At 41.3% G+C, this 27,098-nt stretch overlaps 2 protein-coding genes across 2 annotated transcripts in view; both read left to right on the top strand.

The window, feature by feature from the left end:
• Positions 1-27,098, top strand: part of LOC134206327 (uncharacterized) — a 380,581-nt gene that overhangs the window by 350,983 nt on the left and 2,500 nt on the right. Inside the window, exon 6 of the mRNA XM_062682026.1 lies at positions 5,909-5,936. Within this exon, the coding sequence (XP_062538010.1) occupies positions 5,909-5,936 (28 nt within the window). The remainder of the gene's footprint in view (positions 1-5,908; positions 5,937-27,098) is intronic.
• LOC134217610 (protein diaphanous-like) lies at positions 19,985-21,966 on the top strand. The gene is given in 3 exon segments (XM_062696403.1): positions 19,985-21,023; positions 21,169-21,683; positions 21,685-21,966. Coding segments are annotated over 3 exon segments (1,836 nt in total).

Here is a 27,098-nt window from a genome sequence, read left to right as displayed (position 1 = left end):
ACGGGCACTTTAACCAACTAAGCTACGAAGGACCTCCGTCGGCCTTCGCAACCTAGCGGCTACTGAATTGGTTGCGAAGGCGAAGGCAAAATGCAAACTCAAAATTGTAACATTTATATACAATGATTGTTTCAAAATCTTCCCAAATTATTTTACAGTTTGTGTAAGATTCTAATGCAGAACTGTATTAAAATCTGCCATCCGCTGGTTAAGTGTAACATTGGGAACAGACGCTATTGTGAGCCGCTCCTGACATAGAAAACATCGGTCCTTCCCTAAGGTTACCCTGGCCTCGGCTCTACGGGAAGGTAGGGATAGAACTTGCTAGGGAAGAAGCTAATGACCGTGAAATGGGGTCTATTTCATTCCTTCAGGAACGTGAAGTACCAATGGTACGCATTAACCGGCTTTTACCAACTCTGCCAAGTAAAAGTGCATTGCGGGTAGAGACAAAGGTAGGCCAAGTGGTGCTGAGGAGATGATTGTACTTGGGTCACTTTTTAAACGGATTTTATCAATTTCTCGGTCTACCTCAATTTCCAAACCTTTTTCTGAACAAAATATGCTCTGTATTATACCTAGAGTTTCCCATTGAGCATAAACTGACATATAGTGTGAACTGGTATTGTCGTCGAGCGAAAGGTGTTGCGTGTACAATATTCGTTAAGAAGCTCGTCAAAAAATTGTTTCTTCTCGCATACGCATTAATCACCGCGTGAGTGTACAAAGATGATCATATTTTGAATCGAGCAAAATACAGCAGACTTCTGTGGCCTGGCCACTTTGTGCAAATGTCGGAAGAAGAATTGCGAAAACTATCAGAGATCCGAATACAGGTTGGCGACTTCGTGTAAAGCGCTGGCTGGCTGAATACGGTGGAATATGACCTGGGTGGGTCTAGGGTGGTCGGTGTTGACCATTTTTGACAAATACCAGTTTTCGGTATTTGGTGGAGTCAATACCGGTAAAACCGGTAAAATACCGATATTTGTGAAAATTTCAGAAATTTTTAAAAAAATCTTTTTATTTTGACTTTTGGGTGAATAACAATATGTTTTGACAAACTTTTAATGTTAGTCATTGCTTGTAGGGCTGGGAAAATGAAAATTTAAGTAGACGTAACATACTGTGTGATTAATTTCCCAATCCGCATGAACCGAAGTTAGACGATTTGTCAAGTACTCTTAAGGACAAGCCTCCTTAAATCCAAAACTAAAAGCTCTCGCTTTTTCAAGAGAATCCCATTCAAAACGGAAGCCATCTTTTTCTTATCGATCTCAGGTGTGGTTGTTGTCTCAGCTTCAACGATCGCATCAGGAATAATTGGGCGTTTCAAGATCTCGTTCGCTTGCTTAATCAAGTAGCTCTAGATGGCTTGAATAAAATGCCCAAATTGTGTCTGATCAATTGCTTTACGACCAAAAAAGGAAAAAGATCGACGTATTCTAATCGTCTCCCTTGGATTTGTTCTTTGAGAGCATATAATAAGTTGACGGCAAGTTCTGTGGCTTGGTTTGAAAATTGCTCCAATATAAATTGGAGCGCCACGTCGGCTTCATATAGAGTGCAGAACTAACGGCAGAGCAGTTTCACAGCAGCTTGAACAAGTTCGAGGGCTTGAATTACTTCACTTACCGCCAAAAAATCATTGAAGTTGAATTTGGATTGAAGCTGTTTGAGCATGTCTTGGTTGGTATCAGTGAATTCAGAACGGACATATTTTTGCTACAAATCATTTTTCATAAGTGTTGAGGGATCACAGCAAGCCATGCGCGCGGATGGTTGCTTTTGAATTTGCTGTCACGTTTTTCTTCGTTCGCGCAAGAAACAGATTCGGCTGATGTTTATATTTTGCATGTACTAGAAAAGTTTTTTGAAGTTTGGAATTTACGCGTTTAGTGATCTTTAATAAAGTGTATTTCTTAATTGAGTGCGCGAAGTCGTTTGTGTATACGGGGATGTCTTTGGTGAAATATGTGTGGCTGTGTGATAATGCCAGAGATAGAAGGTTATTTATCCATTATTTATCGAATTACTCAGTATAGCTTTGAAAGAGAGAAGTAAATTGTTCGTGGAAGTGATTGGATCAATTTGGTGAGATTGTTTCAATATGTTTTTTATATGAATCCAAAATGACATGCGCGCTGGATTAAAAAATCCGGAAGTTTGTTTATGGATCCATTATCCAATTGATAATGGTAGCATAAACAGGCAGGGCTTATCGCTAGTGAAAGTGACCTCGGACTGGACGTGAGTTACCAGGCAGTCTGAAATGGGTCACTGGAGCTGCAGTAGAGCTAGCACCTTCTAATTCCCGGGTTAAAGCTGACTTTATTACAGACAGCTTTCTTCCATAATACCACTACCGAACAGTGGGGGTTAGATTGAAGATACACACAAATCATTTTTCATAAGTGTTCTCCGTTAGAGAACTACTATAACACCTACCTTTTTCACAATTTCGACGATTCTCGACGATGTAGACAATGTTCATTGAAGAATAAAATCATTGGCAATTTGACAGATGCCTAAGAGAATGAAGCATCACGTATGATTAATGACGTTGATGATCGATTTTTGCTGTAGCGTGAACGTCTTCAATGATGCTTACTTGTGCAAAGGTTCATTCATGCGCGCATTCAATTGTTGTTAGTGTTTAAGTCTTTAGCTGACATATGCTGCTGAAACTATTCGAGATTTTTTATACTGACAGCAAAATTTTAAATACCGAAAATACCGGTATTTTCCGTCACCAATACCGGTATTTTTCGGTACTCAAAACTGGCCGGTAATACCAGTATTACCGATTTCAGTACTACCGGTTTTACCACCCTGAGTACCCGAAACGTTCAAGGAAACTGAAAGAACATCGCAGAGACTGACGAGCATAGACCTACACCTACGCTGCAAACAACAAGGTATCGAGCTGGATACAGTGAACTGGTGCACCATGATAGTACAAAGATAACGTTTCTTGTGCAGTTTTTTTTTTCAATAGTTGTGTAATTCAGTTGCTGCATTTCTTGCAGTTTTTTAACTGGGTGTAACATTATTAGAATGTTTAATATATCTCATATGTCTGGTTCTAATGTTACATGCCATATAAATTGTACTTAAAGTGCTTATGCTTCATTGTAAAAATCATGAATGCTTATTCGTTGTCCGTTGCATTCCACAATATAGTGAAAGCAGTGTAGAACATTTTCAACGCTTGCATGCTGGTAACAATCGACATTTCGAATATGCCCCCGCAAGTAAATCCAACCTTTCGCTGCGATCGGACCATGACCATCAGTAAGCTGCATTTCTTTGTTTGATAGATGCTTCTTCGCCCTCGTTCGTACACCAATTTGGATGGCCAATCGGTGTCATACACCAGATCACCAACCTTCCGAACCTGTAAAGCAAAATTGAATGAATTAGATTATCAGATTTAGTTTTTCGATTGTGGGATACTCGATCTTCCAGCAAATCGCAAATGATTCCATACAGCATTATGGACACGATCGGAATGGCGCCAATGACTGCGACCTGGAAATTGCCCTCATCCAGCTGAGCCATCAACAGCAAAAAGGAGAACGTCACCAAAAAGAAATACAGCCCCATTGCAAGCAGAAAGTACGATTTTGTTATCTGCCGATACAAGGTCACCATTTCAAGTAGACGCTGATGACTGCCAATGCAGCGCTTTATCTCATCCATATCCATGGTATTGAATGCCTCCCGGAGGTCCAATCCAACAATATCGAACTCCACGGTGAAAATCACCAACATTGTCAGCGTGGTCACCGTGGTAACATTGGCAACCATTGAATAGAAAAATATTACCGCAGGATACAGTGCAAAGGCCGTTGTTTGAATAATCGGATTATGGATAGCATAAGCAATGGGACAGCTTTTCCGCATCAGAATGGACCAGAAAATTGCCATACTGACATTCATCGAGAAAAATAGAACTGAGCCTATGGATATCACTGGTCGCGATCTAAAGCGAAGCGGATGGTACAGTTTATGACGGTGTAGGTCGTCGAGAAATCTGTGGATTGCAGCAAAGTGGTGTCGCAGCGGAAACATGGCAATCCACCGCAATGAGCAAGATGCCCCAGATCCAATGAAAAAACACATTGTTAAATAGTCGTCCGGATGGATGTTTGTTGAATCGATCAAAAAGATGATACAGAAGCAGGACACCAAGAAGTACATGAACAGAAAACTAACTGCAAACAGTTTCACGTAGGTTAGTGTGGTGTTGAAGTCCCAGTGCACAAAACCAAGACATCGATCCACAGCTTCCAGAAAGGCCAAAGGGCTTTTGATTCGATTGGTGATGAAGTTTAAGCTCGGCGGAAGTAAGATGTTTGCAGGAAACGAACCACGAACCGAGATTGACATTGTGCTTGTTACCGTAAAACTGAGTCGATTGTCCAGTGGACGGACCTTTGCATTGGGTATTCGTTTATTCCAATCATACATGAGTTGATTGGTTTTTCTTAGCTATAGCTGTTCGAAGTATCATATGGTTAAAAAAGAGTCAACACTGTAGTGACCTGAACGCGAAGGTGACCTTCCCATAATTAGTTGAAAACTTTTAATTATCTGACGCGTCGTCTGTTGATGAGTTGCAACTATGTTAAACGTGTTGTTTTAAATAGCTTTCAATGACCACCTACGTAGTGATGAATCAGAATGACTTGTGGACACCCTGAGCTCGTTCAGCAGATTTCTGTGGATTTTTGATGAATTTCCAGTAGTAGAACTAATTTTACAAATAATTTCGGCGAAAATCAAATTCTACAATCAGTTATAGCATGTATTAGGGTGTCCCAAAAATATCGATGATCAACCCCCAAATAAAAAATCGCAATTATAGTTTAGAGGCAGGACATTTTTTTTTGTTTTAAAGGTGATTTTTTACACACATTGCCATTTATTTCAAAAGATCGTGGTGTTGAAAGAAGGAACACGCTTATTCAGGACGGCATTCTATTTCAGCGATGGAAAAATATACTTTCCACTATCGGAAAGTTGGTGAAAGAATTCCATTGCATATATTCTTTTTTTATAAGTTATATGATTATATGTTTTTAAAACGGCCAGAGATTACCCTGGATAGAAAGAATTGGTTGGCCATTCCTTTTATTAACATTTCGTGATAATGGTATCAATAGGCTAAGTGCGCAGCAAGCAAGGTGCATTGATCATGCGAATGATGGATTCATGCTTGGCGATGTATAGCTGAACCGAGGAAAATGGAGATCATCATCTCATATCATCTCTGCTGGTTGAAACTTTTCAACTCTGGTACCTACTGGATATTGGTTTACGTGTACCACGCTAATAGTTCAAATGAAATCTCAGCAAACGTCCTCGCAATTCCAATCATAATTCTTCCAGCGCTAATAATTTTACCAAACGATCCACGAAGCAACCCATTTACCTACAACATCTTTGTGCTAAACTCATTTCCGTTGTTTAGCTGTTCTGGCTACAGTTGAATCGTTGAATCAAATTAACTTGCTCCCCCACCTTTTGTTTTTCCTACTTCTTAGGGTTGCCATTCTTACACGAGTAGTCACGTTTCCCGCGTTCATCAACAGATCCAAAGCCAGTAATATGCGCAAGTTTGTTGAAACCACGAGAAATGGAAACATTTGTTGGAAATTTATCACTAATTGGTATGTCACCAAACGATGGGCAGAGCTTTTCCAATCAGCAATCGATTATTAATTGTCGTGATGCGACACGTGGATGAAATCTTAATGATTCATACGAAATAATTGGAGTACTAGTACTAGACGATCTGTCTATACTTTAAAACCAAGCAATACAACGGTGAATATACTCACCTTAATTTACAGTAATTACTAGGTGAGAAATAACTAATAGATATGTTTTTTTTTCATTCCAGCGACTGGATTGCAGCAATAACGAAAACGGTAAGACTATTTGAATAACAATAACCAAGGTTGTTACGGATTTCGCGATTTTCGCGGATTTGGCGCGGACTTACATAACGATTTTAGGCTTCACGCGGTGTGGCGCGGATTTAGCTTTAGATGAAAATTTAACAAATAAAATGCTAGATCTAAGGACGTTTATTTGAAAATTAGTTTTATGCCTATCTTGATGCTTTATTTTCGTCAACATCCCAAGTAACAATTTCCATGCTTGTTGGATTTATTTAATTCTTATAGGGGATTTATGACAGCAGTCACCATAGCTGATTGCTCAGTTTTATTGGCGATCTTATTGCTACAATAAATCTCTGATTGATCTTATGAGTAGCTCTACGGTTATGATGCAGAACGTAATAAGTCCTATTTTCAATACTCTAGGACAGCGGTTCTCAACCTTTTCCTTGAGAGGTACCCCTTTGTGTTTTTGTTTTCATTGAGGTACCCCTATGTTAATAAGCGTAACTGATAAGATTATCTAGAAAGAGTGCTTTCGAACCTATTGAAACGAGACATTTGAGTATCTTGAAATTACGTTTTTGAACCTTTTGAAAGTAGGCTTCCAAGTTTCTTCAAAGAAGAATTCCGAGCCACTCGAAAGGAAGTTTCCGAGCCACTTGAAAGGGGGCTGCCAACCCTCTTGAAAATGGGCCTTCCGAGCCTCCAGAAACTGGGCTTCCGACCCTTTTGAAAAGAGACTTCCGAGCCACTCGTAGGGATTGGCTAAAAGAATTCCGAGTCCCACCAACGGAGGTTTCTAAGCCTCCTGAAAGAGGGAATTTGAGCCTTATGGAAGGAGTCTTTCGAACCTCTTGATATGAGGCTTTAAGAATCTTGAAATGACGTTTCTGAGCCTTTTGTAAGTAGGCTTCCAAACTTCTCGACGAAAGAATTCCGAGCCCCTCGAAAGAAAGTTTCCGAGTCTTTGGAAAAAGGAGCTTTCAACTCTCCTGGAAGGGTGCTTTTTGAAAAAAGGCTTCCCCTCCTAAAAGGGGGATTGGAAGGAGGCCTTCTTCATGCCTCAAGACTTCTGCACCTTCAAATTAAATATTCTAGTTTAGAAGTATATTCTTAACATATTTCATAATTTTGTTACGATCAAGTAGATTGCTTTTGAAGTTTTTTCGATCTACTGTCACACACTGTGTTGGTGGTGGACATAATTCGATATGTTTTGATTTACTGATTGCTATGCGTAATTTTTTTTATTGGAAACGTAATACGTCCGCCATTACTCATGTTCGTCCGAGGTACCCCCTGGGATCAGCGAAGGTACCCCTGGGGGTACATGTACCCCAGGTTGAGAACCGCTGCTCTATCAGATCCAAAATTTCTGGTCGTAATGTGGTCAAAGAATAACCACAATAAGAATATTTACAATGCTAAGAGTTTATAACGGTGTTTAACGAGAGCAACATTTTTCTGATTGAAAACTATGATGGCCAAAGAAATAAGGTCAGCCAAACGGAAATCGTGGATTCTAATGTGTGAAAGCATAGAGAATACACCCGTAGTGGCCAGACTCCAAAAACTCTTTCAAAAGACCACTCCAATGGTGTGGGTAGCCTCCGAAAGACGGATGGTTCGCTCACTGTAGAGCCTAGCGATACACTGAGCGAATTGTTAAAGATCCACTTACCTGATTCAATCCCTGAGTCGAGCATCGGCGACCAAGGCACTGGAATTGCTGTCTCAGATCCACAAGAGATCCAATCATGGGTTTCTGGGTCTGACGCAATAAAGGTTGCAAAGGAAGCTTTCACTCGGGCCAGGGTTGAGAGGGCTGTGAGATCTTTCGAGCCATTTAAGTCTCCTGGCATGGATGGAATATTTCGAGCGTTGATCCAAAAGAGGAGAAAACACTGGTTCCACCCTTGGTTGAGATTTTTAAGGCGAGTCTGATTTTGGGGCACATACCTAACGATTGGCGTCAAATCCGGGCTGTCTTCATTCCGAAGGCAGGCAAGAGAGATAAAACCAACCCCAAAGCATTCAGGCCGATAAGTTTATCCTCTGTAATGCTCAAAATTATGGAAAAGGTACTATGCGAGTGCTACATAAATCACAAATTTATGAAAGCAATGCCTTTGTCAAAAAACCAATTCGCTTATCAAAGTGAAAAATCTACGATCTCGGCACTACATACGGTAGTTCAAAAAATCGAAAAAACACTTTATGCAAAAGAAATTGCTCTTGTAGCATTTCTTGATATTGAGGGCGCATTCGATAACGCTTCTTATTCGTCTATAGGGTCAGCAATGTTGAGGAGAAAATTCGACCCATGCATTGTTACCTGGCATGCTATGCTAGCTAATCGGAAAATCTCCTCTGAGCTTAGCGGTTCATACATCACTGTTAAAGCAACGAGGGTGTCCGCAAGGCGGAGTGCTTTCTCCTTTGTTGTGGTCACTGGTGGTGGATGAGCTTCTAGACAGCTTAGAGAGAAGAGGCTTCGAAGTGGTTGGATATGCTGATGACGTTGTCATTATTGTACGAGGCAAATTCGAAAGTGTTATCGTGGAAAGAATGCAATCTGCCCTAAATCACACTTTTTCCTGGTGTCAAAAGTATCAACTAGGCATAAATCCTACAAAAACTTCCATTATCCCTTTCACCAAACGGAGAAAGGTACAACTGAAACCCCTTTTCTTGAATCAAACACAATTAGTTTATTCAAGTGAAGTAAAATATCTAGGTGTCATACTCGACGCAAAGCTTAATTGGAACTCTCATCTCCAATCAGTTGTGCAGAAAGGTCTCAATACACTTTGGGTTTGTTCAAAACCCTTGGTAAAAGATGGGGCCTAAAACCAAGTATGATCATGTGGATATATAAAACCATTGTCCGTCCCAGGACAACTTACGCTTCCCTTGTCTGGTGGCCTAAAACTAATGAGGCTGCTGCAAGGGCTAAGCTCAACAAAATCCAACGCACCGCTTGCATAGCCATCACTGGTGCAGTTCGTAGTACACCCACTTTGGCCCTAGACGCAATGCTTCACCTGCCCCGGTTAGATCAATTCATAAAGCTGGAAGCGGAAAAAAGTGCTCTAAGGTTAAAGAGAACAAAACACTGCTGTCGGGAGACCTTACGGGTCACCTCAGCATATTAAATGAATTTGCCATAAATCCCGCAATAGGAATTTGTAGTGACTGGATGGAAACGGTAGTCAATTATGACTTACCTTACGATGTGTTCATTCCTTCCCGCCAGGAGTGGGAAAGAGGTCGACCCAGCGTTCCAACAGGCTCTATAAATTTCTTCACAGATGGTTCGAAAATGAATAATCTGACAGGATCCGGAATCTATGGCCCTACAACAAAAATTTCTGTCCACTTAGGACAGTGGCCCACAGTATTTCAGGCGGAAATATATGCAATATTAGAATGCGTGTTATTATGCCTGAGGAGAAAGTATAGATTTGCAAAAATATGTATTTTCTCTGACAGCCAAGCGGCACTTAAGTCGCTTAATAACTACACTTGTAACTCAAAGCTAGTGTGGGAATGCATTCTGGCTTTGAAAAACTTATCCATACGCAATCGAGTCTACCTATATTGGATCCCAGGACATACGGGTCTAGAGGGAAACGAGATTGCTGATGAGCTAGCCAGGAATGGATCTAATGAAAGGTTCATTGGCCCTGAGCCCTTCTGCGGGATCTCAGACTGCTCTGTAAAAATGGAACTGAACAAATATATGGTCAGTCAAATCACATCAAACTGGAATGCACTTTGCACGAGCCAATTCAAAAGGCTCGTAACGATTAACCCCAAGAAAACCCAACAACTATTAGGTCTCAACAAAAGGGATCTCAACATCTACACCGGTCTAATAACTGGACACTGCCCCTGCAGATACCATCTACAAAAGATCGGAGCAATCCAAACCTCAAATTGCCGCTTCTGTGACGAGGAGAGAGAAACATCAGAACACATCCTCTGCTATTGCAGTGCACTCACCCAACGTAGGTTCAAAGTTCTCAGCAAGCCCTTTTTAGGGCCTGCTGACATATGGATCTTATCCCCCAAGGACGTGGTTGGCTTCATAAAGCTAGTCTCGCCAGAATGGGGAGTCACATACTGTAACTCAGGATCTCTATTCATCAATAATAGATGGTCTTGAGTTCAGTCGATACCAAGGTATCTCAGTGACAAACATGTTACTGAGATAACTTGCGTATTTCACAGTAAAAGGGTATATCACAATAGTCCTAAAATCTGGACGCAGTGATCTTCACCCGACAAACGAGGAAAAAAAAATGATGGCCATATTGAAAAAGGATACGCAATTTCAAGTCGGTGGTATTTACCACGGAAATTCATGATTAGACGGTGTTTCCTTTGCGAAAAACACCTTTAGGCTATAGATTTCAATATTTGGGTGGAATTTAAATTGATAAAGTGAAGATTTACGATATTGGTGTAATAATTATTTTAAATTTATTGCCCAGAACTATATTGTTTAGCGGGCGCGTGGTTTTTCAATCTTAATTTTGCACTAGCTTTCACCATGAAATCGAAAGCGCACATAATTTCCATGAAAGTACTTTGGAAAACAAACCTGAAAAAATATTATTTTGAATGCATCCTCATCATGATTTTCATCATCATTTATTTTGTTATTATTTTTCTACAAAGTTTTGGTTTTCTTTTTCAAAGCAACATTTTTGACAGCTGCTGCAGCCAAATTTCTTGTTTTTGCGGGCGGCTTGAAACGGATTTCCATATTACTCTTATAACAGTGGTAATCTAGAGAGGGCCATTTGGCAATATCTTACTCTTATAGTGGTAATCAGAAGGTTGTCCTTTAGAAGTGGGTTTTATTGTTAGCTCTTATAATTCGATCTTGAAAACTATTCCTAGAGCGGAATAAAACTTGTAATGTTACTTTGGGATATGGTCTACAAAATGAACGTTTGAAGTCAATTACTCACATTACTTTTCGGATATTTTCAAGCCGTTATTGAATGCCATAACTGCACTCTGTAGCATTGATTTAATGTCATGAGGAGACGGGCGCCACTTGTTGTCATTTTAAAACCATTCTGAAACATGACGCATACAAAACATGTCTGTTGAACCTGTTAAACACTTGAACAGGGTTTGAGCCAAAAGGAGAATGAGAAAATCTCTCACTTATCATGTCTGTATACACTCTCGATAGATAGCATACCGTGAGAGACGTTTTTCGGTAGCTGTTACGATAATGAACTGCTTCGGGGGTCTACACCCCATGATAAATTTCTTTTAATAAGCCCCAATTGCGGGGGGGGGGGGGCACCGGTTCTGATGATGCACTTCAACTAGTTTTACACAGCATTGTGAAAAAAATATGGTCCCCAACATGAAATGAGCGAGAACAACGCTTTTTATCAGAACCCCTCGGTGGGGACCGCCTATCCGAATCAGTTTTTTTCAACTTGTGTTCAAGTGTGATCCTAGTTTTGTTTTCGTTGCTTGCTATGATTCGAAAAGTTTTTGCCTCTCTTTTATCGTTGTTCGTTATCTATTGAGAAAGATTTCTGCAATCCCTGCTGTTGTGAGGACATGAACACCCGTTTTTATCCCGGCAACTTCGTCGGGATTCGGGATTCCTGGCAACTTCCCTGATATTTGTCAGTTTCTGATTGATTATTCCTTTTACTATGAACTACATAGCATGATATATGTATCATATCATTTTTCGAAAGTGTTTCTGTTGGGAATTCTCATATAGTATTAATCATTGAAACATTGGCCTCTTGAAAGGAGGCTTCCGGGCCTCTTGAAAGGAGGCTTCCGGGCCTCTTGAAAGGAGGCTTCCGGGCCTCTTGAAAGGAGGCTTCCGGGCCTCTTGAAAGGAGGCTTCCGGGCCTCTTGAAAGGAGGCTTCCGGGCCTCTTGAAAGGAGGCTTCCGGGCCTCTTGAAAGGAGGAGGCTTCCGGGCCTCTTGAAAGGAGGAGGCTTCCGGGCCTCTTGAAAGGAGGCTTCCGGGCCTCTTGAAAGGAGGAGGCTTCCGGGCCTCTTGAAAGGAGGAGGCTTCCGGGCCTCTTGAAAGGAGGCTTCCGGGCCTCTTGAAAGGAGGCTTCCGGGCCTCTTGAAAGGAGGCTTCCGGGCCTCTTGAAAGGAGGCTTCCGGGCCTCTTGAAAGGAGGCTTCCGGGCCTCCTGAAAGGATGCTTCCGGGCCTCTTGAAAGGAGGCTTCTGGCCTCTTGAAAGGAGGCTTCCGGCCTCTTGAAAGGAGGCTTCCTGGCCTCTTGAAAGGAGGCTTCTGAGCCTCTTGAAAGGAGGCTTCCTGGCCTCTTGAAAGGAGGCTTGGCCCTCTTGAAAGGAGGCTTCCGGGCCTCTTGAAAGGAGGCTTCCGCCTCTTGAAAGGAGGCTTCCGGGCCTCTTGAAAGGAGGCTTCGGGCCTCTTGAAAGGAGGCTTCCTGGCCTCTTGAAAGGAGGCTTCCTGGGCCTCTTGAAAGGAGGCTTCCGGGCCTCTTGAAAGGAGGCTTCCGGGCCTCTTGAAAGGAGGCTTCTGGCCTCTTGAAAGGAGGCTTCTGGCCTCTTGAAAGGAGGCTTCCTGGCCTCTTGAAAGGAGGAGGCTTCTGGCCTCTTGAAAGGAGGCTTCCGGGCCTCTTGAAAGGAGGCTTCCGGGCCTCTTGAAAGGAGGCTTCCAGGCCTCTTGAAAGGAGGCTTCCTGGCCTCTTGAAAGGAGGCTTCGGGCCTCTTGAAAGGAGGCTTCCTGGCCTCTTGAAAGGAGGCTTCGGGCCTCTTGAAAGGAGGCTTCCGGGCCTCTTGAAAGGAGGCTTCCGGGCCTCTTGAAAGGAGGCTTCCGGGCCTCTTGAAAGGAGGCTTCCTGGCCTCTTGAAAGGAGGCTTCCGGGCCTCTTGAAAGGAGGCTTCCGGGCCTCTTGAAAGGAGGCTTCCTCGCCTCTTGAAAGGAGGCTTCCGGGCCTCTTGAAAGGAGGCTTCCGGGCCTCTTGAAAGGAGGCTTCCGGGCCTCTTGAAAGGAGGCTTCCTGGGCCTCTTGAAAGGAGGCTTCTGGCCTCTTGAAAGGAGGCTTCCGGGCCTCTTGAAAGGAGGCTTCCAGGGCCTCTTGAAAGGAGGCTTCCTGGCCTCTTGAAAGGAGGCTTCCTGGCCTCTTGAAAGGAGGCTTCCGGCCTCTTGAAAGGAGGCTTCGGGCCTCTTGAAAGGAGGCTTCCTGGCCTCTTGAAAGGAGGCTTCCTGGCCTCTTTAAAGGAGGCTTCCGGGCCTCTTGAAAGGAGGCTTCCGGGCCTCTTGAACGAGGCTTCCGGGCCTCTTGAAAGAGGCTTCCTGGGCCCTTGAAAGGAGGCTTCCTGGCCTCTTGAAAGGAGGCTTCCTGGCCTCTTGAAAGGAGGCTTCCGGGCCTCTTGAAAGGAGGCTCCGGGCCTCTTAAAAGGAGGCTTCTTCCGGGCCTCTTGGAAGGAGGCTTCTTCCTGGCCTCTTGAAAGGAGGCTTCCGGGCCTCTTGAAAGGAGGCTTCCGGGCCTCTTGAAAGGAGGCTTCCGGGCCTCTTGAAAGGAGACTTCCGGGCCTCTTGAAAGGAGGCTTCCGGGCCTCTTGAAAGGAGGCTTCCGGGCCTCTTGAAAGGAGGCTTCCGGCCTCCTAACTAAGACATTTCGTCGAATGACATTTAGTCGAATGACATTTGGTCGAAAGGACATTACGTCGAATGGACATTTGGTCGAAGGGACATTTAGTCGAAAATGAATTTTTAATCCAGTAGAGACGTACGACATTTGGTCGAATGACGTTTGGTCGAAAGGACACTACGTCGAATGGACCTTTCGTCGAATTGACATTTAGTCGAAATCAGATTTGAGAATGAAGAATCTTCGTACATTTGGTCTTATGACGTTTGGTCGGAAGTGGATTTTTGAAATATTATTCTTGGTACATTTAGTCTAATGGCGTTCCGTCGAATGGATATTTGAAAGAAAAAAACTTAAGCAAAAAAAATGATTTATTGCGGTGTTCCTAAAAGTCATATAATTATTGTTCCAATATTGTTCAAAGAATGATGGGTTCATAAAAAGAATAAATAATACAAAAACGGTGGAGATTCCGATGTTATTCCCGACTGGATATTGACTCCCACGAACCGCTCTAACCGACTACATTAAATCTATACCTCCTGGTCAAAAGAAATGTAGTCGAATGATGTTTCGCCATTAGACATGACGGTGAATAGACATTACTACCGTTACACGCATAACTGCCCCATGTACATCGGAAATTACAGCAAACATGAGACGAATATGCGTATGATGGCAGATTAGGTCATATGATCATTTGGTTGAAATTAAATTTTCGGCCAACAACTAACGAATTATGGTTGAAAGACCATTTTATACTGAACTAAATATTGTATAAATATTGAGTGAAACAAAGAGTATCAATGAAAATAATAAGAACATCATTTCCATTCAACCAAATGTCAATCAACGAAATGTTCCAAAGCCGACTGCGATGAAGTATTGGCAAAATAACATTGACATCATTGGTTATTGAACATGTGCCGAAAAATAAAATAGAGGGTATTTCACTAACAGTACCCAATATTTTGCTATTTCTGTTGGTTTTCATTTTTTCTATTATCCACCACGGTCTCCAGAAATCTCTGTTATCTCAGGTGAAAAATCCTCATTGGCTTCCGTATTCGTTTCTTCCGCTGCTGATTGAACTTCCTCATGTCCACTGAATTCCTCTAACCAGTTTATTCATGTATCTTGTGGATTATTTATTAAAATTTAACCAAAAATGTCTAAATGTCCTTTCGACTAAATGTCCATTCGACCAAATGTCCATTCGACTAAATGTCCATTTGACTAAATTTCCATTCGACTAAATGTCCCTTCGACGAAATGTCCTTTCGACTAAATGTCATTCGACTAAACGTCATTCGACGAAATGTCATTCGACGAACTGTCCCAAAGCCGTTCGTATGTCCTCATTTCGACGTCGTCAGCTATGTCAGGCGTTTGCGGTCGGGACACAACCCTGGATACCCTTACCCAGAGGATGTGCCAAGCAGTTGAGAAGTGGAACGCAGTTTCGACTGCAACAACTCGCCTTGCCTGCAGCTTGCAGAGGATCTGGCGCGACGAGCAGCAGTCTATCAGCATGACTAGCTTGTGATTGGTTAGTTAGAGCGAAAACAGGCTGAGCGCGGGAAGTGAATGAGAGGTTTGTACATGTCGAGGTAAGAGTGTCGCAGCGGGTGGTTGAGATGAACGCTTTCTATTGTAAAATGGAAGTGTTACAGCATGTCGTTAGGCCAAACTTGGAGGGAATGTTCGGAAAGAAGGATTTCGTGCTCCAGAAGACTGAAGTAGTTTCTCATACAGTCATACACTGCATCTGATTGAAAACTGCTGAATGACTTTCCGAGCATAAAATGTATTTTTTGGCCCAGTTCAATGCCGTAGTTCAACGTACGTGTCGCTTGCGATAGTTTCGAAAAATGTTTGAAGCTGGGCAAAAAGGTTAAAGGTGGTATTGTTGCGAAAAAGACACTGTAATTGATGCATATCATATTGACTTTAAACTAAGACAACTACCATTAACATCTGAATAACTAATGTGAAATAATCGAAGTTTTAATTTGTATGAGAATATATTGTTCACTGTTCATTGATTTCAAAGCAGCGTACGATTCAGTGAAAAGAAGTGAGCTGTGGCAAATAATGTCTGAACATGGTTTTCTGGCGAAACTGATTAGGCTGATGGGTCAAACGCTTGATGGCTTGAAATCCGGTAATCGGATTGCTGGCACAGTGTCAACCTCGTTTGTGACCTTCTAGGGGGATTTTTGAAGGTACTTTCGAATTGAACATTCAACATTACATTTGAGGGCTCGATTAGGTGATCTGGTATGAAAATGAGTTGAAAAATGAAAACAAGTTCATCTAACTTGTATATAAGTGCGAAAAAACAGATTTGGATCGGTAGCCCCCATCGAGAAGTGATAATAAAACTCTTTATTCTAGAATATATTTACTTTTTACTTAACTTTCTTATAATTTTTTTTTCATATGTAAAACATGTGAAAGGCATGATTACCGATAGGTGCATTAATCAGACATTTTCTCATTAATATTAGTCCAATCACCACTGGAATCACAATGATAACAAAGAAGGAACATATTAAGATTCACATCTATCGAAATAGATCCTTGAGGGGAGATCAAAATTGCATAATTAGAACATTATCAACTTCCCCCGCAGTATTTGATACCTGGGGTAAGTGTAAAATCTTTGAATAATTTGATTTATTGGTACAAACACCTACCAATTGAATGGGATTAGTTTATTTGTATTGTAATGGTCACCTGTGATATAAATTCGCTTGAAAAAGGGACAATTGGTGCAAATAAGAATTGATTTTATGAATGCAAAAATCAACTTTTCGCGAAACCTAAAATTACAGTTCAAGCGTTAACCGTGTTAGTGTATGTATTATACAAATTTTATCATAGTATTAGTGTGAGCATCAAAGTATATTCTTGCATAATGCTATGATGTGGAAAAAAACTGTTATGCATGTACAATTCCAATTTTTCGAGCCGATTTTTACACTTACTCCCTTTTTCCACTTCCCCCAGTGTACCTTTCAGAGATGGTATTTAAGTGAGAGATTTGTTCATTCTCTTTTGAATTCAATCCCTGCTCTTGAGCTTCGAGAACCACATCGACCTCATTGGGTTCGATCGCGGGGCATTAGTGGAGGCTTTTGCTCTTCTGAAGAGTACGACACGGTGAGAATAGGCTCACCCATTAACTCAACCGAGACAAAGTTCTGGGTTGCGGGTAAAAATAAAGGTAGACACTTAGGTGTTGGTGCTGTGGTAGTTCTTGATGGGGATTTATTAGAAGTTGTTTAACACAGTAATATCCCGAATTTTTCAACGATGGTGAATTTTGAGGTGATAAAATAGGAAATGTGACAAAATTGTAAAACAAATATTTTCAATTTTTAAATTTGTTCCACAAAATTTGAATATAAATCAGTTTATGCCTTGGGAAGGCAAAATACGAAACTACTAAATGATCGAACTCACATTACTAAATGATCGAAAACATCGTTGTAGACAGCTTTTACCTCCCCTCCATTTCTAATCAAATGGGCAGAAATGTGTTATCGCCTCTGTGTTTCTGCAATATTTTGAAACATAGTTCAATTAGTTTTAATATTTCAAATTTATCTTCTGTTTCACTTTACGTTTAGATCAATTTTAAAGATTTTTGGTTTTTCAGTCTGAAATATTCAAACGGGTTTATATTTGCATTGCCCGACGTTTCGGCCCGTTTATTGGGTCTTTTTCAAGGGAAAACTAAAACAGAGTGAACAATTAGGAGCACGTAACATAACAAAACTTATCGGTTTAACATACGCTGTCTGCCGTTCTTCGTACACTTAACAACTATAAACATATATGCTAGGGTTGGAGCTTCTGGTATTTGAACCTGCGCTTGTTGCATACCAAATTGTACACCAGAAACATAAACATTTGTAAAGTATAAGACTTACACATAATTTGACTGTCATTAACATAATTTTCACATCACACATAACATCAATACACTGTACACTTAATGACTCGACAAACGGATAATTTGAAAAATAGTGGTGAGTAACAATGGTGGCTTGGCTATATCGACTCATTTGTGTCGTTGTTTGTAATATTGTGTTCTGTTTTACTGCGAGAGAGTTGAGGTTTAACAGTGTGTAGAATACCAGCATACGTTGCGTTTAACCCATCTACATCTGTTCTGTAGTTAACCGTATTGTTGGTATTGGTGATGTGGCACATTTCTAATATAGGTAAGGTGGATGTTTTGAATGAGCTGTCTAATATTTGTGTACTATCGAGATCAAAAATATGTTTGTGCTCGATCATATGTTGTACCAATGCTGTAGTGGCTTGTGGGATATTATTTGGAGGTGTATTTTGTTGGATTTGTATTGTTTTGTTTATGTTCGATTTATGGCCACTTAATCTCTTTTTAAGATGATTGGTGGTCATGCCTATGTATACATTATTGCAGTCAGAACATGGTATACTGTAAATAATGTTATGTTGTTCTAAAATTGGTACAGGGTCCTTAACTTTGCCTAGAATATTTTTGGTTGATCTTATTGTTTTTGTAGCTAGTCTAACTGAAGGGTAATCGGTTTTTAAAATTGTGGAAATTGCGTGGCTCAAGATGGGAATGTTTGGCAATGATCTGTAGATGAAATCATTCTTCTGTTGTGGTTCAGGACTATCGGGTGATATTTGATTCAGCAATGATTGCGAAGGCGGAAGAAGTGATTGCGGTGGACGTAGTGGTGGCGGTGGAGGTGGTGGTAGAGGCGGTGGTAGATGTGTTGGTGACGGTGGTGGTGACGGTGGTGGTATAGACACATATGCGGGTGGGGATGGCGTAGTTGGTGTTTGCGTTGATCTTGGCGATGGTGCTGCGGTTGGAGTGTGTTGGTTGTCGTTGTTGATCCGATTGATGATTCTATTTATCAATGATGATGGGTAGTTATTCAGTCGTAGTGTTTGGAAGATTTTCTGCTTCTGTTGTGCTAATGTGGTGTTCGTTGATAGCATGGTCACACGTTTGATGAAGTTGGCTGCCACGTTTAGCTTCATGTTCATCGGGTGGAAAGACAGGTAGTTTAGTATTCGGCCTGAAGAAATGGGTTTGGAATACCAGCTGGTCTTTAGTGTCTGATTGTCTTTTCGAATCACTAGAGTGTCCAGGAAGGGTAACGATCCATCAATCTCCTTTTCAACGGTGAACTGCAGGTGTGCGTTGTATTGGTTGAAGGTGTCCAGAACATTTTGTACCTCTGTTCTTGGTAACACGAGGAATAAATCATCAACATACTTTTTAACAATGGTTATGTTGAGATCAGAATTCTTGACGACAGTTTCTAGCAGATCTTCTGTGATGTAGTCGGCCAAAATTGGTGATAATGGGCTACCCATGGCGGTGCCAAACGTTTGCTGATAATATTCATCTCTAAAGCGTAAATAACTATTATCCATGCAAAGCTCCACCATTTCTAGGAACAAATCCAGGTTAATGTTTGTTCCCTGTTTGATTTCCGCATAACGGAATATGATGCTGCGCCTGACTAATTCATTAGGAATGTTGGTGAAAAGGGATACGACATCAAAGGAGACAAGTATGTGATCGGGTGGAATGGTGGTCTGGTTGATAAAGTTGGCAAAAGTGAAACTGTCAGCAACGTTGTATTGGTTGGTAAACGTTTGTTGAAGGATTTTGGCGATGAAATTCGACAGGTTGTATGTTGGAGCTGTGATGGTGGGGACGACCGGACGTAACGGCAAGTTTGGCTTGTGTGCTTTGGGTTGACCGTATATGCGAGGACAGGTAGCTGTATGTGTTTTTAGTGTTCTTACGGTGTGTTGATCAATAAGTCCAAGGAGTGCTATTCGTTTAACCATGTTATTGACGGTGTTTTGGTGGGTCTGTTTTTAATATTTTGTACGTGTTTTGTTCGTTGAGAAGGTAGAGCATCTTTGTGTCGTAGTCTTGGCGGAGCATTACTACCATCTTCTTTCCTTTGTCGGATTCGACGATGCAAATCTCCGGGTGTTCGGCTAGGAATTTCTTCATGGAGAAAGCGGCACTTCCGCAGAACCGCTCGAGTGGTGTTTTTCTTCTTGAAGTACTACACGCTCCAAACTAAACCGACTGCTTGCCGCTGAACCAACAAATAGCGCACAGTTGCCGAAACGGAATGAAAAAGCAGTTTTCAATTCCACCACCGTAACACTCCCCGTAGAAGTTCAAACGCTTCTCAGCATGGGTCCAAAATTCGCACTTCCAATACACCGTTTAGAACCAAACACAGTCTACCATCTGATCGCAGATATTGAATCTGTCCTCCGAACCAATCCTGACAAAGCCATACAAGATAGAAACAGATGTCTCATCGGTACACGGGTACAAAATTTCCTGACCCGCACACACCTTCAAGAAGCAAAAACACCACTCGAGCGGTTCTGCGGAAGTGCCACTTTCTCCATGAAGAAATTCCTAGCCGAACACCCGGAGATTTGCATCGTCGAATCCGACAAAGGAAAGAAGATGGTAGTAATGCTCCGCCAAGACTACGACACAAAGATGCTTGACCTTCTCAACGAACCAAACACGTACAAAATATTAAAAACAGACCCGACCAGCCGCATCCAAAACACCGTCAATAACATGGTTAAACGAATAGCACACCTTGGACTTATTGATCAACACACCGTAAGAACACTACAAACACATACAGCTACCTGTCCTCGCATATACGGTCAACCCAAAGCACATAAGCCAAACTTGCCGTTACGTCCGGTCGTCCCCACCATCACAGCTCCAACATACAACCTGTCGAAATTCATCGCCAAAATACTTCAACAAACGTTTACCAGCCAATACAACGTTGCTGACAGTTTCACTTTCGCCAACTTTAGCAACCAGACCACCATTCCACCCGATCACATACTTGTCTCCTTTGATGTCGTATCCCTTTTCACCAACATTCCTAATGAATTAGTCAGGCGCAGCATCATATTCCGTTGGACGGAAATCAAACAGGGAACAAACATTAACCTGGATTTGTTCCTAGAAATGGTGGAACTTTGCATGGATACTAGTTATTTCCGCTTTAGAGATAAATATTATCAGCAAACGTTTGGCACCGCCATGGGTAGCCCATTATCACCAATTTTGGCCGACTACATCACCGAAGATCTGCTAGAAACTGTCGTCAAGAATTCTGATCTCAACATACCCATTGTTAAAAAGTATGTTGATGATTTATTCCTCGTGTTACCAAGAACAGAGGTACAAAATGTTCTGGACACCTTCAACCAATACAACGCACACCTGCAGTTCACCGTTGAAAAGGAGATTGATGGATCGTTACCCTTCCTGGACACTCTAGTGATTCGAAAAGACAATCAGACACTAAAGACCAGCTGGTATTCCAAACCCATTTCTTCAGGCCGAATACTAAACTACCTGTCTTTCCACCCGATGAACATGAAGCTAAACGTGGCAGCCAACTTCATCAAACGTGACCATGCTATCAACGAACACCACATTAGCACAACAGAAGCAGAAAATCTTCCAAACACTACGACTGAATAACTACCCATCATCATTGATAAATAGAATCATCAATCGGATCAACAACGACAACCCACACACTCCAATCGCAGCACCATCGCCATGTTCAACGCAAACACGACCTACGCCATCCCCACCCGCATATGTGTCTATACCACCACCGTCACCACCACCGTCACCAACACATCTACCACCGCCTCTACCACCACCTCCACCGCCACCACTACGTCCACCGCAATCACCACTTCCGCCTACGCAATCATCGCCGAATCAAATATCACCCGATAGTCCTGAACCACAACAGAAGAATGATTTCATCTACAGATCATTGCCAAACATTCCCATCTTGAGCCACGCAATTTCCACAATTTTAAAAACCGATTACCCTTCAGTTAGACTAGCTACAAAAACAATAAGATCAACTAAAAATATTCTAGCCAAAGTTAAGGACCCTGTACCAACTTTAGAACATAAAATTATTTACAGTATACCATGTTCTGACTGCAGTAATGTATACATAGGCATGACCACCAATTATCTTAAAAAGAGATTAAGTGGCCATAAATCGAACATAAACAAAAACAATACAAATCCAACAAAATGCACCTCCAAATAATATCCCACAAGCCACTACAGCATTGGTACAACATATGATCGAGCACAAACATATTTTTGATCTCGATAGTACACAAATATTAGACAGCTCATTCAAAACATCCACCTTACCTATATTAGAAATGTGCCACATCACCAATACCAACAATACGGTTAACTACAGAACAGATGTAGATGGGTTAAACGCAACGTATGCTGGTATTCTACACACTGTTAAAACTCAACTCTCTCGCAGTAAAAACAGAACACAATACTACAAACAACGACACAAATGAGTCGATATAGCCAAGCCACCATTGTTACTCACCACTATTTTCCAATTATACGTTTGTCGAGTCATTAAGTGTACAGTGTATTGATGATAAACAGTGTCTCATCTAATGTAAAAAATATGTTAATGGCAGTCAAGTTATGTGTGAAGTCTTATACTTTACAAATGTTTATGTTTCTGGTATATAATTTGGTATGTTTGTTGTTCAGGTTCAAATACCAGAAGCTCCAATCCTAGCATATATGTTTATAGTTGTTAAGTGTACGAACAACGGCAGACAGCGTATGTTAACCGATAAGACTCCTAATTGTTCATTCTGTTTTAGTTTTCCCTTGAAAAAGACCCAATAAACGGGCCGAAACGTCGGGCAATGCAAATATAAACCCGTTTGAATATTTCAGACTGAAAAAGCCAAAAAATTTTCAATAAATACCCCAGTCGAACTGTAATCAATCAATTTTAAATATGTAGTAGTTGGTAAATGCATTTGGAAGATCTCTTTTGACAGAAGCACATCCGACTCCTCCATACTCTTGACCAATGAAGAACTAAACATAACCTCCGAATTTCACTTAAATAAAGGAAAAAAAACATTTCTGTGAAAATCAAAACAGTAATACCGTTATTAATCCATGCTTCATAAGCTTTCCCATGCCTAGAATTCATTTTCAAACTTCCTACTTCACAATCCATTTCCAAATCGTAATTTCCATTCAAAACGGTCCCCCTTTCTTCCATTATTACTCACGCAAATGAAATCACTATATCGAATTCAAATCAGTGGATCCGATCCAATCAAATTGATACGGTCGTTTTCTCAATTCATGCCTAATCGACTTCCCCGTGAAGAAACAATTTTCACGTCCCGCGTCTACCTCAACCTCGCCGGGGAGGCTTCAATGAATATTGATGGCACGGTTCCTCCCTACACCCGGATTGATACATTCCGCGCGAAAGACTCCGATTGCGGAACATTCAAATAGGTATTTGCTTTTGGCAGAATCGTATTTCGTCGCCTTGCCGGATGGCGAACGAATCTGCTGGGGTGCTCAAGTGGCCACATCCGCTGGTCCTGATGGTTGTACCTTTAAAACATTCCACGAGGAAACTTTTCGTCGCCAGAATATTTCGTTCTCAAATCTGAAGCGATCAGAAATAAAGTGCCGTTAGGAATGATGGGATGGGCTGAGAGCACGTGGCTCCATTTCATAGAACAAAAGTTTGAGGGTTAATTAGGTGCTTTTCTCGAAAGTTAGACTATTTCAAGTATTTATTTGGTATGATTGTAAGTGCGAGTGAAACTTGCAGGCTTGGGATAGGAATTTTCCGTAAAGAAATAATACGCCAACTGTTGTGTTTAAGGTGTCGAAGGGAATGTAACGGTTGGACTAAAGTGCGGAAAAAGTGAAACGACCTATCCTTTCGCTGCAGGGGAAAGTTGATTAGCAATCTCCAATATACCGGGAAGATTGACCAAAAAAAGGTCATCTAAATATTCTTAATCAGAAACTGATTATTAGTCAATGGTTCGAGTGATGGAGGTCGTATTCATGTGTTATCATATTAGGAAAATGTCCTACGAATGATACTCTAATGCTGTCTGGTCATCAATAATCGGTTTATGTATTTGATTTTTCGCACTTTTTCAGTTTTATAATAAGGCATGACGGCCTTTATCATTATATTTTTGCCACGAAATCATGCTGAAGAAAAAAATAATCAATAATATAAATGCCGATGCCATACAAAAACAAGCCAAAATATAACTCAAAATATAACTGCTTTGATTGAATTTGTTATCCATTACTGGACCTTCAAAGTTCCAAAAGGTCCACATTTGTAGATATGATATGGTTGGTAGTCGTCAACTTTAGCGAACATTCAATCAACCGATCGTAACGGTAGAACAGAAATACTTTTCTAGTTGTTGTTACTTTTCGACACAAAAAAAAGACTTCGTCGGAAACGTTGATTTCCTATTGTTGGACTTGGGGATTTGTTCATCTTTCCTAGACCGTGTTTGAGTTTTTCTCTCGTGGATCTAGGAAGTAGGAACCACCACCGCAAGACAATCGAGAATAAACTTTTGCGCCGACAATCAACGGTGTGTGCTGCGAAATACTGCCGGAAGTGATTTTCAACGGAAATACGCTGGATTGTTTGCTTTTTATTTAGGACGCAAGTTTCTGGCGAACCACCAGTCCGTTCTTATGCAAATCATGCGAACAGAAGGGAAAATAAAAGCTTTAGGCAACGAATCTATCCAAATAGAAATAGTGAACCTTTTTTATCACGATTTCCGGGTTCGGATTTTTTATTCATTTGAATAAAAACCCACTTTTCAGAAAGAAGAAAAAGATTTTTGGTGTTCTTCTGAGAATTTATTGTAGGGTTAAGGCAGGCATTTTCGTCTTATCGTCATAGTCTCAAATATCAATAAAATAGAAGCTTTTTTGCCAAATTCATCCGTACCCAATCGTAAGCTTAGGCGAAACGTTCTGCTATAGTGGAGTTCTAGCAAAATGACGTTGCTTTGACGATGGACGGAAATACCTGCCGTGTCCCTATTTCTATTCTGTTCTATTTTTCGATACCTAATGTCTTACTGAGTTTAAGTCCTTGAAAAATACTAAGAATATAAAATGGCAGACAAGATGGTCGCAAATGTTCACCCAAGAGCCATCTTTTATATGATACTTAATATTAAATATGATACTTACATATTAAAATATATTTGGCTAAACTTCGTTTCACCACCCTACGAGCGTATACCATTTGAAAGGCTGGGTCGTTTTTTCGAGAACCAAAGAAGTTTCGTTCTAGCGTATTTTTTAATATTTCTAGAAAATTGTTGATAAATTGATAAAATGACAATAAAGCAGTGACTAATTTATTGTACTGACAGCCATAATAGTTTTCCAGAACGGTTTGTGTAAGAGAACCTCTCTGAAGATCTGTTTTGTGGACATGAAAAATTGAAAAACATTTTTTTTTTAAATTCAAACAATTCAGATCTAAATCCAATTAAAATCCAAACCAATGAAAATCAATTTCGAATGCAATCCAAATCCAAATCAAATCCGAATCAAATTCACATCCAATCCAAATCCAGTCCAAATCCAATCCAAATCGTTTCCAAATCCAATCCAAATCTAATCCAAATAGTTTCCAAATCCAATCCAATCCAAATCCAATCCAAATCCAATCCAAATCCAATCCAAATCCAATCCAAATCCACTCCAAATCCAATCCAAATCGTTTCCAAATCCAATACAAATCCAATCAAAATCCAATCCAAATTCAATCCAAATCCAATCAAAATCCAATCCAAATCCAATTCAAATCCAATCCAAATCCAATCCAATCCAAATCAAAATCCAATCCAAATCCAATCCAAATCCAATCCAAATCCAATCAAAATCCAATCCAAACCAGAATGATCCAAGTCCAATCCAGATCGGTCCAAATCCAATCCAAACCAATCCAAGACAATCCAGATCAAGTCTAAATCAATCCAAATCTGAATCCAGATTCAGTCAGGTACCAGATCCAAATCCATTTTAAAACCTATCAAATCACCAAGTCCACCCCAAAATTCAGTCAATTCGAAGTCAATCAATCAATCCAAGTCCAATCAAGTCAGTCAGATCCAGTCAAAGATCCAAGTCCAGTCGAGTCAGTCCAATTCCAATCAGAAAGATCCAGTCCTAAATACCAATTAGATCAAGTCAGATCCTTCAAAATCCAAATCATGAGTCGATCGATTGATCGAATCTAAACCAGATCCAAATCGATCCAGTCGGATCAGTCCAGATCCAGTCAGTTCAGTCCAAAAATCCAAACCGATCTAGTCAAATCCAGTCAAGAGGTCAGATCAGTCAAATCGGTCAGTATAAGTCAGTCAGATCCAGAGTCAGATCAGTCCAGATCCAATCCAAGATCAGTCAGATCAATCCAGATCCAGTCAAGTCAATTCAAGATCTAGTTCAGATTCAGTCGATCGATCAGTCAATCAAAGTCAGTCGAGTCAGTCAAGACAGTCAAATCAATCCAGATCAGTCCGATCCAGTCAAGTCAGTCCGATCCAAGGTTCGATCAGTCGATCAGTCCGATCAGTCAAATCGGTCAAAATCAGTCCAAATCCGATCCAGATCAATCCGGATCAATACCAGATCAGTCAAGTCCAGATCAGTCAGATCAATCAAAGTCGAGTCCAGTCAGGTCCAGTCAAAATCGATCGAATCGGTCCAAATCCAGTCAGATCCAGTCAGATCCAGGTCAGGTCGAAATTGATCAGTCGATCGAGTCCAGATCCAGTCAGATCAGGTCCAGGTCCAGTCCTGAGTCAGTCTAGATCCAATCCAGATCAGTCAGGTTCAGTCCAGATCCAGACCGGTCAGTCGGTCCAGATCCAATCAGAGGTCAAGTCGATCTCGATCCAGTCCAAGTCGAGGACAAACTATTGAGTCAAGTCAAACAAAATCGAGTCCAGAATCCGATCAAATCAGATCAAGTCGAGGTCAGTCAGGTCAAATCTAGGTCGATCAAGATCCAGTCCAGTCAGTCAGGTCAGATCCAGATCCATTTAAAACCTGTCCAGATCTTCCAAAGTCAGTTAGATCCAGTCAGAGTCAGTCAGTCTAAGTCAGGTCCAGGTCAGGTCAAATCCGATCGAGTCAGGCAGAGTCGAATCCAGAGTCCAGTCAGATTCAGTCCAGATCCAGTCAGATACAGTCAGATCGGTCAGATCTGTTCAGATCCAGTCAGTCAAGTCAGGTCGAATTGAGTCAAATGATTCCGCTTCAGGTCAGTCAAGTCGGTCAGGTCAATCCAGATCAGTCCAGATCAGTCAGGTCAGTCCAAGATCGGTCAAGATCAGTCCAAGATCCAGTTCGATTGATCAGATCAATCGAGGTCAGTCAAGATCCAGATCAAGTCAGAGTCAGTCCAGATCGATCCAAGGTCAGTCCAGATCGAGTCCAGGTCAGTCCAGATCAGTCAGATCAGTCCAGATCGGTCAGATCCAGTCCAGATCCAGTCCAGATCCAGTCCAGTCAGTCAGTCCAGGTCAGTCAGGTCCAGTCAGTCCAGTCCGGTCAAGTCAGTCCAGTCCAGTCAGGTCAGTCCAGATCCAGT

Source organism: Armigeres subalbatus, chromosome 1, assembly GCF_024139115.2.
Source record: "Armigeres subalbatus isolate Guangzhou_Male chromosome 1, GZ_Asu_2, whole genome shotgun sequence".
Classification (NCBI taxonomy): Eukaryota; Metazoa; Arthropoda; class Insecta; order Diptera; family Culicidae; genus Armigeres; species Armigeres subalbatus.
Note: the sequence above shows the minus strand (reverse complement) of the source record. Positions and strands in the feature narration are given on the sequence as shown.